The 14,239-nt window shown below is 52.6% G+C and overlaps 1 protein-coding gene across 1 annotated transcript in view; it reads left to right on the top strand.

Moving 5' to 3' along the window:
- Positions 1–14,239, top strand: part of THRA (thyroid hormone receptor alpha) — a 127,699-nt gene that overhangs the window by 43,176 nt on the left and 70,284 nt on the right. The window contains exon 2 of the mRNA XM_029573608.1: positions 9,577–9,813. Coding sequence (XP_029429468.1) covers positions 9,761–9,813 — 53 coding nt within the window. The 5' untranslated portion in view covers positions 9,577–9,760. The remainder of the gene's footprint in view (positions 1–9,576; positions 9,814–14,239) is intronic.

The following is a 14,239-nucleotide window of genomic DNA, read 5'->3' as shown; positions in this document are numbered from 1 at the left end:
GCACCCATGGACGCAGCCAGGGCAGGTGAGCGGGGGGCTGGGGAAAAGTTTGCCCGTGAAATTTCGTCTCTCTGACCTGACGCTCCACACTAACGCAGGGGTAGGGGTAGGCGGTAAGTTAGCAGGTTAAACACGCGGCAAAACTGCAGGTTAAAAAGGCGATAATCGGGGCGCTCGTTACTGTATGGGAGGGAATAGCTAATCTGATCGTTTACATCTCATATACATGCCAGGGGCGGAAAGGGTTACCCGGTGATTTAAAGAGGCGGTAAGGATGGGTTAAAAGGGATAGTGAATCGCGGGTTGGACTAACGCGGGCAAATTGTGGGTACAAAGCGGGTTAGAAGCAGGGTAATCGGGACCGCGCTTTACTGTGTATCAGCCTGTAATCAAGCTTGATACTTCACTCAGATGCAGCTCCAGCACTGCTCTCTATATCAATGGCAGGGGTGGAAGGGAACTAGAACCAAAAAGTTACTAATAAGAGCCAAGAGTAACAGATACGTATGAGGAAAAAAAAGTGTGAAGCTTGCTGGGCAGACTGGATGGGCCGTTTGGGCTTCTTCTGCCGTCATTTCTGTGTTTCTGTGGCCCCATTTGTTCTTGAATTTCAGCTTCCTGTACCTGTATTCAGTTTCTCAGGTGCCCTCTTTCCCTTTTCTAGTTCCTTAAGCCTCTCTCTGTACCACGGTAGCAGCTGCTTCCCCCCTCTCCATGCGCAGAGCTCGAGGTGGGGTCTTGCTGTCTGGAAACGGCCGCATCCTTTCTTTCCACTTCTGCCACCACTGTGTTTAGTAACTGATGGTCGCCCCTCCTTCCCCTTTCTTTTTGTATTTGACAGTTTTTCTAGTTCGTGTCCCTTCTCCCTCCCTGCTGATGCCATTTCCGCTGTCCCCTCGGGGGCTGCTGGAGACACCTGGTGTCAGCCCCAGGATCCGCTCTGCTGCTCTCTATCAGCCTATAGCTCCCTCCCTGTGGGCGACCCAGCGGGGCCTGATCTTTCTCTTGAGAGCCACTGGGGAGACCGGGAATCTGATGCTCGGGGGTGGAACTGGGTCATCGTTCACTGAATGATTTTTAGATGAACTATGGCCTTTTCCCCCTAGTGAGCGTGGGGGGAGGGATTAGATCATGGTTAGGGTATTTGATTTTTTGTATTTCTTTGCACTGCCTGTGCCAGTGACCTGTTTCTGATGCTTGCAGTGCGTGTTTTGAGTACGGGTTCCCTGCGATCCAGCTGAATTTAGAAGTCCACTTTTTAGCATTGAAGTCCGGTTTCCAGACACTGGACAGTCTGTCCAGTTGTTTCACATCTCCTGGTGTGCAGCCATGCCTACTCCTTGACCGTGTCATTAACATTCAGTCCTGGGGTACCTCACTGGTCACTTTGCCTTCACCCACTGTGTCCCGACACTCACCTGTCCCTTGACCCAGCTTACCCCATTCTGGCCTGGTACCAGTCTTCTGTGCAGAACAGGTCTGCACCTTCCTGATCCGCCAGGATCTTCCCTTTCAGAATCCATGTTTTCTGGGTCCCCTTATCTGCTTGTTCCAAACTGGCTGCACTTGTCTTTTTTTGTTTTGTTTTAAGATTTGTTTCCGCAGTTTTCCCCAGTATCAAAGTTGATACTGATGTGTGCACGGAGCTGCTCGCTCACTTCTGTGGCGTGGAACTCCTTGTGGACTCGAGCTGTCTCCAGAGGCAGGCTGAGCGGCGCTGTGAGAGCGCCGTCCTGCGTCCCAGGCTGCGCACGATCGCAGTGCAAGCCGCGTCCTGCTGATCATCGTTCCTTCAACCAGAGATTTTCTGGATCTGGAATTGGGGAAATCTGGTGCTGTCGGAGGGGGATCCTGAAGCTTAGGAAGTAAAATTCCCTGGAGAGGAGAGAAAGCATTTGTTGTTTTTGGACATTTGGGGGGGGGGGGGGGGGGGGGGTGTTTAAACTTTTATTTCTGGATTTCTGTGGATGTCCTAGGGGTCCAGGGAGCGGGCAGAGAACGTTCAGGAGCTCCAGGGCTGCTCAGCTTATTCTGGGTGCAAACCATGAAAATTCCCTGATAATGTCTCCCTGGCTGGAGCCGTCTCCCAGTATCCTGAACAAAATCTGCACATTGTACTTCAGCCTAGCACAGTAAAGGAATGAGGGGAGGAAAGTGGACTTTAGAGAGAGAGAGAGAGAGTAGGCCATTCCTTCTGTGGTGATCCCGCCTCTGTTTTTGTGACTTCCTCACTGTGGCCGTATGCAGGACCCAGTGTCAGATCTAGCGGTAAAACTCTTGCTAAGGCTCACGTTGGACATGTCTCCTCCTTCTCCTCCTCCTCCCAGCCTGGTTCTACTGGCAGATTGCTTCCAGGGTAAACGAGTTTCCTAAGTCCAGGAGAGAGAGAGAGAGACGTTCCTGGATTATTCCGTTAGCCTGTGGTGTTGACAGAAGATCCTGGTGACAGGTCTGTCCGCACTCCTGCCGCACACTTTCTGGCTGATCGGCCTGTGCCGTGCATGGCCTCCAGTGAGGATCCTGCAGACATGCGTCACTCTGTGGAGAAAGCAGATGATGAAATCTTTTGCCTTCTCCAAAACCCAGGACTAATTTATCGGAAAAAGTCTCATTTTATCTGTCTAATAATAATAGGAACTGGCTTTTTTCACTCTCCCTTGGTTGTTTACTTCTCTTCCATGCCAGGCACGGTTCAGGTCCCTTCTGGTGCCAAGGCTCCACGTGCCTTCCCTCTACCTCCATTTCGAAGTGTTTTGGTTTTCTTTTCTTGCCCCGTCACCGGCTGTGACACTAAAGACAGCCCCGAGGAGGGGAGAAGCAGGAACACAGACTCAGATTTTGGTCATTAGGCTGAGCTGGAGCTGGGGCCGCTCCTCATTCTGTAGTGTTTAGTTATTTCACCTTGGGGTTGCATGGCACGGTACAACCGTACACCCGTGTTTGCAGAGGGAGGGGGCAGGAACCTGCAGCATGAAAGCACAGCGTGTGCCGGATGATGAGTCTGGATTCAGAGCACATGAAAATCACAGCAGGACATGAGCAGCGAGTCCCTGCTCTCAAGAGCTTATTGAATAGGCTGGGCAAGAAGTAAAGTCTGAGGATGGGAGGGAGAAGCCGGGGGGTGGGGGGGGTTACCAGGGTTATTTTGTGGGGGATGCTGCCTCTGAACCCGAGATGACAGCTCCTCATTTGAAATGGCTTCTGAATCTTAGGCCTGCTCCATCCCTGAGACCGCACACACTGGTGTCGGGGTTTCTTGAGGACCAGTTTTGTGAACCCTTTTTCAGTGCAGGTCAGCAATGAGGGGGTGCTCCCTATTGTGCGCTGGCGTCCTGCATATTCTGGGTGATTTTAGGGCATGGCGGGGCGACAGTTCAGCTGTAATTGCAGAGGTTGTATGTCTTGGCAGTGGAGCGCTGGGGCAATGTCTCCTTCTACCTCCCAAAGCAACGGGAATTCATTTGTCCAAGCTTTGAGCATGTGCAGCTGCCCTGCGTGGGAATGGGAGTTGTGAATCTGGCAAGGGAGGCGGTTCCTGCCGCGAGGTAAGTCCTCAAGTCTGCATGGGACTGAGGGCATAGCGGACAGGAGTCGGCACTGGCACCGTGGCCCCATTTCTGCTGTCTGAAGGCCTAACTCGGGAATAGCGTGTTCCCCCTTGGCCTTGACTGCCTTCCTTGTCCTAGGAGGGCATTAGACAGGGGAGTGGCCCTTTTTTCCTTTCTGTTGGACTTGAGTAATTCCCCCCCCCCCCCCCCCCCCCCCCCTGGTTTGGCAGTCTTAACCCCAAGCTGTCAGAAGGTGCGAGTCAGTCTGGGCTCGCTAATACCCATCAGATGCCCTCTGCTGATCCTTGCCTTGTTTTAGCTCGTCGCATTGGGGGTGTGAGTTTGGAGACCTGGATTGGCACAGAGATGGAGTTTGTCTCTGTGTTAGGGTTGGCGGTGCCATCTGTTTGTACACAAATGCCCCTAAATAGGAAATATTAGGCAAAGAGCTGAGGGGAGCTGTGCTGCAAGGTGAGGATCTGCTGCATTCGGTTCTGGATGCCGGCTGTGTAGAGGGGGGAGAGGGTGCATTTTTTCTGTCTGGGGTAAATCTGATGATTGCTCAGTATATTGCCCCCCCCCCCCCCAATTACAGACCAGACAGGGACAGCTGAGTGGAGCAAGCGAAAACTGGAGGGGTGTGAGAGGGCTCCAGCAGAACTCTGCCCGGATCCAGCTGTTGCACAGCTGCTGACATCACGTTTGCCTCTATCATAACTGCACGCATGCATTCGGTGTGGTTGGTATGTCGCAGCTGCTGCTTGCTCGTTGTGGAGCTTAATTACTGCTTTTGCTGGCAGAGTAACATTTCATAATAGTGTCACGGTGCGAGTGACCTGAAAAAATAAGATATGAAAAGGAGAAAGCTCTCATGGGTAAACCCCCTAGCAGAAATGGTCAGAAGCACACGCGTGCGTGTGTGTGTGTGTGTGAGTGAATGAGTGAAGTTAGTTACACTGTATCTGTGCACGGACAGGAGAGCACAATGCAAACTTGTAACACTGTATCACTTGGGGCAGAGCTGAACTCGGGCGCCAGATTTGCTCCCTGTAGATGCCGTCTGTTCCCACTCGCCACGTAGCCGTTTGTGTCCCCCCTCGTCGTCTTCCCTTCCCCCACCTGAGTTAATCATGGCGAGCGAAGGTTGTGCACGCCGCAGTGAGCTTTCCCAAGCCGGCTACACTGGTGTGACCGGTGACGAGGTGGCCCTTTCCTGGGCATGTGCTGGGAGACGCCCGGCCTCCGGCTCCTGCAGGTGTTGAACGCTAACTGGCGAGGCCTTGGCATACAGATGCCAGCAAAGGTGCCAAAGCAGTTGGCATGTTCCAGCGTCCCCTCAGCGCATCCCGGCGGCTGTGGGCCTTCCCTGTCTCATGTACGAGGGGGGCGTGGTGGCAGCTGATCTAGCACCCGGCAGTGGAGATTAGAGCTGCCCTTGCAGCTGGGCTGGGGAAATGGATTAAGACCTTTCCATCGGCATCACTAGCACCAAGGAGTCCATGTTACAGGCTCTTTCACTAACCTGGCAACCTGACGGGGGCTCCTAGCTGCCTCCAGTGAGGGGGAGTCTATTTAAAAGAAGAGCGATAAACCAATCCCCCCCCCCCCCCCCCCAATATAAAAGAGCAGACCAGCCTTTGCCCGTCTCCTCCTTGTAATCAGCGGGAGAGAGAAGACGGGAGCTTTTGAAGAAGGCAATTGCATTTTGAATGTTTTTGAAAGCTGCGCGAATGGACAGTAGCCAGGGTTGAAGCCTTGACGTCTGGCGCTACTGCTCACAAGTTTCCAACTTGTGCTAATTCAACCATTTTTCTGTATGTGTTACCTGCATCCAGTACCTTAATGCCGCCCCTAACCAAAGCACTTTGTATCCCTTAACCCAGTCTACCCTCTTCCGGTCTTTCCTCCTAAGCTGTCACCGTGAGTTCAGAGGAGTCCAAGACTTGCTGAGGAGTTTTGCCTCTTTCTGGAGCGGGCAGGCCGCTGCTCCTCAGTGGCTTCCGATGCTTGATGCTGTCTGACATGATATATGGGCCACTAGTGGCAACTGTGCGCCTCCAAGCCAGGCCCTCCCACCCGCTGCTCCAAAGTGGGAACGTGGCGAAAGCTGGAGCTATGTCTTTGAGTGAATCCTCGCCACCCCCAGCTTCCCCCTTCTTTTGTCTGCTCTGCATCCTTCCCTCCTGGAGTCCTGAGTGGCCTCCTCTCTGCCACATCCATTTTGGACGGTTACCAAGAGACACAATGTGATAAAAGCAATAGAAGATTTGTGCATTGTCCCTCTTATCGCTGCAGCGTGGGCTCCTTTAGGCAAATTGATGCCTTACATAGTGATGCAGTAAACGACGGCAGATCAAGACCGAAAAAGTCCACTCTGCCAGCTCAGCAAGGCATTTAGGACTTTAAGTGCCGCTCTGGGCAAGTTAGCCCTCTCGTGTCCAAGCCATGGGGGTGGTGTTGGTGCAGCGGGTGCTCCTTTTGTAACTCCGCTCGCTGACCGTGTGCCCTGCTGATTTCCCTGCGTCCCATCCGTGTACATGAGAAGAGCTAAACCAGAGCAGGCGGCATGAATTGTGCATCCTCTGTCCCGCTGGGAAACGGGAACATTTCTCTCCCAGGATTGGGCTTGTGACTCGGCAGCGTGGAAGTGAGTGCTGTGGGGGGTGGAGGGGGGACCAGATACTCCCAGAGCAGCATCTTCGAGGCGCCTCATTCTTTCCATGTTCGATACGGAGCACACGTGCAAGGCAGGGAGTCGGCCAGCACTGCCTCGCTCTCGTGGCGAGGGAGGCTCATTGGGTACAGGAGATCTTAATCCTTATTTGCCGGAGCGAGGGAATTGCAGGATTCAAGGTAGCACGGACTCCACTCATGAAGTGTGTGCGTATTAGTGCAGCCCTTGGACGTGCCAGAACACCAGCGGGTCTCGGCCTGGCTGCTTGGCTCTCTAAGTGCGTGGAAGTCTTAGCAATTCCCCACTCGCTCCAGCCTGGGCAGCTCTGATGTGACTCCAGAATGTGCTGCAGAGAGACCCACAGGCAGTTCACAGAGCTAGGGGGACCGGTAGAGGTGGAAGGCAGTTTCCCAGGGGAGCAGGAGGAGCAGTTGGGACAGACCTCATCCAGAGCTCCCAATGGACAGGAGCTACTATTCTCTCATGGACGGGGAGGGATGCAACAGTGCCAAAGCTCTGGGTTGTATCCCCTCCCAAATTGTGCCATGGCATGCAGATTCAGATAGAGCTGGCGTGGCATAGCTGGATATCTCTTCCTGCACTGTATAGAGCTTTTACTGTGTAGAGTAGCCCATACTGTTTACTATGTGGTGTTTTACTATATATCCTATCCTGTATATCCCAAAGGTCTTTTTGGCAAAACTGTGCCAGAATTCAGGAAGGCCTATCACAGGCACAGAGGATCCTTAGCTGTGACGGGTAAAGCCTGGGATAAGCACAGAGGATCCTTAGCTGTGAGGGAGTGAGGGGTAAAGCCTGGGATAAGCACAGAGGATCCTTAGCTGAGGGGGAGTGAGGGGTAAGGCCTGGGATAAGCACAGAGGATCCTTAGCTGTGGGGGAGTGAGGGGTAAGGCCTGGGATAAGCACAGAGGATCCTTAGCTGTGGGGGGGGAGGGGAGAGAGAGAGAAATCCAGAGATCGGCCACGGTATGTGCTGTTGCAGCAGACAGGGATAATGGTGAGGTCTGAGTCCAGAGTTGGCTTGCAGGCGTTGCTGGCTGACCTATTCTGTTTGTTTGAATGTAAATTCCCAATGTGTGCTCTTACTGTTCAGCTGTCACAGGTGAACTGGATGTACAGGGCATCTCAAACCTTTCCTATCCGCAGGCAATTGGGTTTTCAGGATATCCACAATAAATCTGCACGAGAGTTACTTACGTGTGTCACCTCTATTTCATGCAGATATTCCTCATGCATATTCATTGTGGATGTGCTGATACCTGTGACTGCACCGTCCCAAGCTCTTTCTGCAAGGTAGGGCTGGGAGACCCCCCCCCCCCCCCATGAGTAAAGGCCTTTCAGCTTCTGGTGTGTCCTGCAGCTTGATGAGCTTCAGGACCCAGCATTTTGGGCTCTGGGTTTGTCACAGCGGCTCCTTCCAGCTCCTTGTGTGCTGAGGGCCCCTCCAGGTCGGGGGGGGGGGGGGTGGTGCCCCTGTCCCACCCTTTGGGGCCTGCAGTTCTTTCTTCTCTGGGGATTTTTTTGTTTTGTTTTCTTGCCTTTGATGTACCAGAAGCATTGGAAGGAGATGTAATGTGTTCCTGACCCTGTCCTCCCTTCCCCTCTGCTACAGGAAGAAACCGATCTACAGATAATTTACATTGTGCTACGCTGCATTTATTTCATTTAAGCTCTTTTTTTTTTTTTTTTCCAAAACCACAAGGGAAGTGCATTCTTTCCTCTGCTTGGATTGAAATCGCATCTGGTTTGGGGGAAACAAAATTCCTATATGTCTGATTGTATACATGCACGCACCCTGGCCTGCCCGCCCATTCGCAGGTAGCAGCTTCCTAGCATTGGGTGGGAGGGATTGTGAAATGGCCTTGCACTAGCACCCACCGCAGAGAGCAGGAGCAGCGTGCGTGGATGCTCCACCTTTTTACGAGTAATGAGCTCGCTGGATGGGGTCTCTGAAAGTTAAGCTACGAGGCCCCAGGTGCGCTCGGGGAAATAGCCACTTTCTGCAGGCCGTGCTGTTGGCATAGTCGGCGCTGGAGGAGCCTCTGCACCTGGTTGTTCTGCGGGAGGAAGGGTTTGGTGACTGCCCCTCTGCGTGAGGGGGGTGGGGAGCCTGATCTAGACTCCCAGCTGGGACACCTAATCCTGGGTCCCGGTGGCAGGGAGTGATATGCAGTTCTCCTCTTGGTTATGAGGGTGAGAGGGTGCAGACTGCTTTTACAAACATAACTCTAATTGCCTGACATTTTTTTTTTTAATTGCCCCCCTGGCGTGTATTTAAAAGTCCCATTTCCTGCTATGGTTGGGTGAGAGGAGAGTTTGAAAGCCAGGCCTGGGTGTGAAGTTATTGGGCAGAGGTAGAAGCTATAGGATCACAAGTCCCTTCCAGCCCCTGGCATGGTGACGTTTTCCCCGAGGGTGTGCCGGCACACTCCTACCTTGAGTTTCTTATGGGAATGTGGAAGGAGGAGGCTTCCCCTGGGACAGAAGGTGTACTGAGGCATGTGAAATACCAGCATCCCACCTTAAGACAGCAGGATTAGCAAGAAGAAAACATATTACCTCCGGATTCTCTTAGATTACCAAATGAATTAAGGTCTCTTCTGCTGCAGCCCCATCCCGTCTAACTCCCCCGCAGAGCCTGCCTTTGCACTGGTCCATGCAAAGCACTGTCTGAAAGGATCACTCAGATTTAAAGCAAAAATGGGGGGTGCATAGCCATGGGAAATGGTACATTAACCAAGCAATAATTGGTAGGGCAGAAGGTTATGGAGACCTAGGAATAAGACCATAAAGAGGCAAGTAGCTGTTTCCAAGCCTCTAGCTGTCCTGCTGCTGTGACTGTGTCTCTGGGGGAATTCCCCCCTGACGCACTAAAGCTTGGCGCTCTGTAGCCTCTCCTGGGTTTTTTTTTTTCCCAGCCAGGATCCTCAACAATGGAAATATTTGTAGTTGCTGCCTTCCACTTTACTTTTCCATTGCTGCCTGTGATCTGGAAAGGGTTAAGCTTCTGAGGGCATTTCCGTGAGGAGGGGAAGAATAGAAAATAAGGAATTCGGTTTCATTTATTTTGGCACAGTATCAGCTCTTCAGAAAGTGCGCCATTCTCTTTAATTAATTTTTATTTAGGGGAAAGGAGAAGAGGCTTTGCACCCTTTAGGGTTTTTAAAGTCGAGTTTTTCCTTTGAACTCCTATCCCAATGCATTCTGGGATGTGTAGTTCTCTCGCCTAGGTAAGAAAAGACTACATTTCCCAGAATGCTCTAGGCAGGGCCCAGTGCCTGTGCTCCTCCGCTCTCTTAGCTGACCCGAGTGTTCTCCCTTTCTCTCACAGGGTCCCTGGCTCTGCTCTCTTTCCCTCCTGGAGGTGAGATGGTTAGCGGCTGCCCGCCCTGAGGGGTTCGCCATGGGGGCCGCCCTGTGAAGGTTTCCATCTGCCACTGCCAATGCGATGAGCGCAGCTGAGGGCGGAGCCCGCCCTGGTCTCGTCTGATTGGGTCTGAATGGAATTACGTTGAATGGAACAGAAATCCAGTGACCTGGACTGCTTGTCGGAGCCAGAGGAAAAAAGGTAAGCAAATGCTCGCCCATGTCTTCTGCAGGAAGTTGTAGCGGGGTCACGGAAATGCTAAGGATGTCCCTGTCCTAGGCCCAGATCTTCAAACTAGGCAAAAGCCACACAAGCATGGTAGCTGCTGGAGAGTGTCCGTCCCTCCCTCCCTCCAGGGAAGCAGCAGTCTGTCCTTGCTGCCTTCCTCCGAATGTAACCTGGGACTGAGGCTTGGCTGAGGACGGCTGCTTATTTTGTAAGGAGGAGTGTGTAACCATGTCCCGCGCTGATAAGAGGGGGATTCTGTGCAGTTTATAACCTCTGTCGGGATCAGGCCTCCAATTATTCCTCTTACGATGGTCATCGTTTGGGGATTCCTTCTGGACTGGCACCTTTTGGGAAGGTGGATACCTGCGGTAGTGGCACACAATGAAGGGTTCCCCCTACGCGTCCGTGTCGGTGGAGCATGAATTCTAGTCACCAGCCAGTAAATGTATTGGCCCAGAAGACCATCCCTTCCAGCTCCCTGCTGCTCCACTTTTGGCCTCCTTGTGGCTTTCATCCGGTGTGCCAGTGACCCTTGTCCATGTCACACAGACCCCTGCCCTGATGGAGGATAACTCTGGAAAGCTCATCACAGGTTTAAGTTACTTCTTTAAAAAGGCATCGCCTACAACTCGTTTGTTGTTTTAATTCTACACACAGGGTCTGAATTTGAACCCGTGACTTAGAAGTAGACGACTTTGTATCCCTGCACCCTTCCCCTCAGCTTCCAGTTCCCCTTAAACAGCAAATCTTAAAATCTTCTCTCTGGTCTCCTGCACTACAGTAGCTCTCTGTAAAATCTTTTGAAGCCTTGTGCCGTTTCCTGCATCGCATTGGGGGTGAAATGCTTCACAGCCATCGGATCCTTGCTCTGGAAACCTTGGCTCTGGCTCTTGTCGAGTGGGACAGTTTTATTGTTCTGTGGCCTGCTTTTTTTTTTTTTTTGTTGTGTTTTGATTTTAGCTGCTCTCACCCTGGGAACTGCAATCCTCTCTGCAGGCTCTTCAGCCTTGGCAGGGGATATAGGGCTTGTCGCATGGCTTCCGAGGGTGACGTCTGGCAGGCCTGGTGCCTGAGTGGAAAGATGGCACACACACACCCCCCTCTGACTCCCGATGTGCAGCTCCCTCTCTCTGCATGCCCGCAGAAAAGAAAGCATTCCAGCTCTTGTGCAATACTGCAGGAGTCTGAAGCTGCGGTTGCATCTCTTCACACGTGAAACGAAATCTCTGCCCAGGCGCCCTGTGATCCTCCTTGTTCTGACAGAGCTACAGCTTCCCTCCAGCGCCTCCATGGCAGAACAGGTTTCTGACTTGTTTGCCTGCTGGGGAGGGGTGGCCGCCCGGTGCCTGACAGTCATTGGTGGGGGGGGAGAGTCGCCTCTTGTCTTAGGCTTGAGAGATGTTGGCCGAAGGTTTCCTCCTCGGAGCGGGGGGGTTGGGGGGCTCACATTGGCTGAGCCCCTCTGCATTATCCCCCATTGCTGAAGCTCTTTCAAGCCTGCTCCCCCCCCCCCCCCCCATGGGCAGAAATCTCTGCAGGCCCCCTGGGAGCCACTAAACGTGGTCATGTCGTAGGCCGGGTGATCACACAGTAGGCCTCTGGGTTGTTTGGCGAGAGCCTCTTGGCCGGGTCCCAGCAGCCCGTGAGCTCCTGCCTGTGCTCCTGAGATCTGTGCTAGAGGTTTATATTCGGGCTCTCGACAGCAGCCTTGGCTGGAGCAGTTGTCAGGGCTTGCTGAAAAAACACAGAATGGGCCTCAGAGGCATCTTTGAGGTAAGAAAGGGAAAAAAAACCAAACCGCTCCTCGCTCCAAACTTTCAGGGTGTTGAGTGCTGCTAACGGAGGGGCGCGTGCTGCTAGGAAGTTGTCTCAGCCCCTGACCACAGCATCAGGAAACTGCCTTTGGGTTTGTGTTGTAATTTAAGGTGGAGGGACGGAGGGGGGAGTGTGCGTGCTAATGAGAACCCCATGGAGCTGAGGATTAATGACATGGCTGAGACAGGAGGCAGGCTCGTTTTCGGTTGATTCTGCCCGTGCCAGGTCAGTTTCTGGGGCTCGCGACCTTCCTGACCCTCTCTGTTTCAGCAAGAGAAATTGCTCCACCCTCTGGGGGCATTTCCCCCACAGCCCCTCCCAGGAAGGGAATCTGTAGAGACTGCAGGAGCTGAAAAGGCCGCCTGGGCTGTGTTTGGCTTGAGATGCCTCGTGGTGAGGGCTGACCAGCTTTCGTGGCTTTCGTGGCTTGCTTTGTGGAATGTTTATTTGATCTGGTGCTAAGAGTAAAGGCCAAACGTTTTCAGCACTTGAATGTCTGTTCATTTTATGTGTGTGATTTTATGATTGTTTTATCTGTTATCTGCATTGATCCATTTTTTTTGGAATATGACGGAATATAAGATTTTATAAAGAAGCAGGGGCATCATACACATTGGATTGGGTGAATTTTTGCTGGCAATGATTAGACGTTTAGGTGATTTGCTAGCCAAAAATAGGGGGAAAGTAAGGTCAGTTTGTCTCACCCCCTGTGCCCTTCAGACTATCATGGTGGGGGGTGAAGGGCCGGGTCTCGACCCCTGACCCAGTGAAGCCGCACGACCTGAAGACGCTGGACAGGCGGAGCCCTGCCACGGGTGCTGGGCTGTGAACGTTGTGGCTCAGAGCCTGCTGTTCGAGTTGCTTTTAGCTGTGGGCTGGAAGCGTTTCAGGCTGGTGCCATTCCTGCAGGTAAATCGTGAGAGAAACCATTTATAGCAGGAAGCAGCCAGACTTTGGGTCTGAGCAACGGGCAGGCACTGGGATCCTGTGGGCTCCCAGCAGGGGGCAAGGGACTTGGAAGCTGTGGTGCCAAGGTTTGCTCTTTGTAGAGGGAGCATCCCCCCCCCCCCCTCCACTACTCACTCACTCACTCACACACTTACTCACTCACACACTCACTCACTCACACACTTACTCACTCACACTCACTCACTCACACACTTACTCACTCACACTCACTCACTCACACACTTACTCACACTCACTCACTCACACACTCACTCACTCTCACTCACTCACTCACTCACTCACACACATCCTTCCCTCCTTCACTGCTGTCAGAGGTTCTGAAGGTGCCGAGCAACGTCAGGTCGGCTTCTTTGTTTCATGCCAGGCTGCCCCTGCTCTTTTCTCCTTCGTGTTCCCACTTTCCCCCTGAAGCACTGACTGTAGTGAATTCACAGTGTCTTTCTCTAACTAGGAATTGGGGAAATCGCAGGGGCATGTTGGAACAGTGGCTGCATTCCTGCCCTGGGTTTGCTGGATCGGAAAGTCATTACCCAGCCAAGAGCGCATTTGGGCTGATTGTGAGGGAAGCTGCGGGAGAGCCCCTGCGGTGGGTGGCACTGGCCAGGCTGCAGGCCTATGTTGTTCTATTGAGACGCTCTCTAAGCTTGTCTGACCCACTGCTAGATCCAGTCTATATTGTGCCGTTGTGATTGACCCCTTCCACCAGCTTATGGTGAGGAAAAATAGCCATTTTGCTTGCCTGGAGGCTCCAGTTTTGAGAAATTCGTTCATGGATCATCTGCATTTCCTCTAGGATATCACAGAGCTGTGTTTGTAACCTCCATAGTCTCTTTCCCAGGAGTCCAAATGAAATGCGTTTATCACGGACGCAGGACTCTGATACGTCTAGAGGGGGGGTCAGGCAGCAGAGGACAGCTGTGACTGAACGTGGGGAGGCTCTGTCTGTCTGTGTCTCTCACACACGGGGATCAGGCGGGAGGAGACGACAGAGACATAGACGCACTCTGCCCCACACCCCACTGTGTCAGCACTGGAAGGGGCCCCTCACCACCTCCGTATCAGGAAGGTTGGAACTGAGTTTTGGCCTCGGGAGTGATGCCCTCGCCTTCCTTGCTTGCCAAGATGCTCTCTGTGCCCAAGATTATAGTCGCACACCCATCCCTCTTACCTCCCCGCTGCCAGGCTCCTAACACGGCTCTGCATTGACGTAAGAGAATATTACACAAGTGGACAGAGCTGATGCGTTTCCAGGTACATCTGGGCTGGAGGGGTAGGAGTGTGTGCGCATGTAGGGCGCGGAGGATTTATCATCATCGTGTGGAAAAAGGGGTAATCTGCAATTTTGTTTTTAAGAAAACAGAAAAAAAAAACCCCAAACAGTTCTACTTTATTTAAAAATAAATAAATTATATAAAAAGAGTCAAGGAGAGGGAGCAGTTTCTGTTGCGCTGGATGGAGGAGGGATGCAGTCCTGTGCTGCTGTGTCTATCGCACATCTGGCTCAGTGACATGCTCTCTGTGGGGAGGCTGCTAACATGCTTGCTCAGCACTGCCATCTTGGCGGGCACAGTATCTTTTTTTTCCCTTACTCCCTTGTGCTCATGTCCATGTGTGG

This window comes from Rhinatrema bivittatum, chromosome 12 (assembly GCF_901001135.1).
Source record: "Rhinatrema bivittatum chromosome 12, aRhiBiv1.1, whole genome shotgun sequence".
Lineage (NCBI taxonomy): Eukaryota > Metazoa > Chordata > Amphibia > Gymnophiona > Rhinatrematidae > Rhinatrema > Rhinatrema bivittatum.
This window is presented reverse-complemented; position numbering and strand designations above follow the sequence as displayed.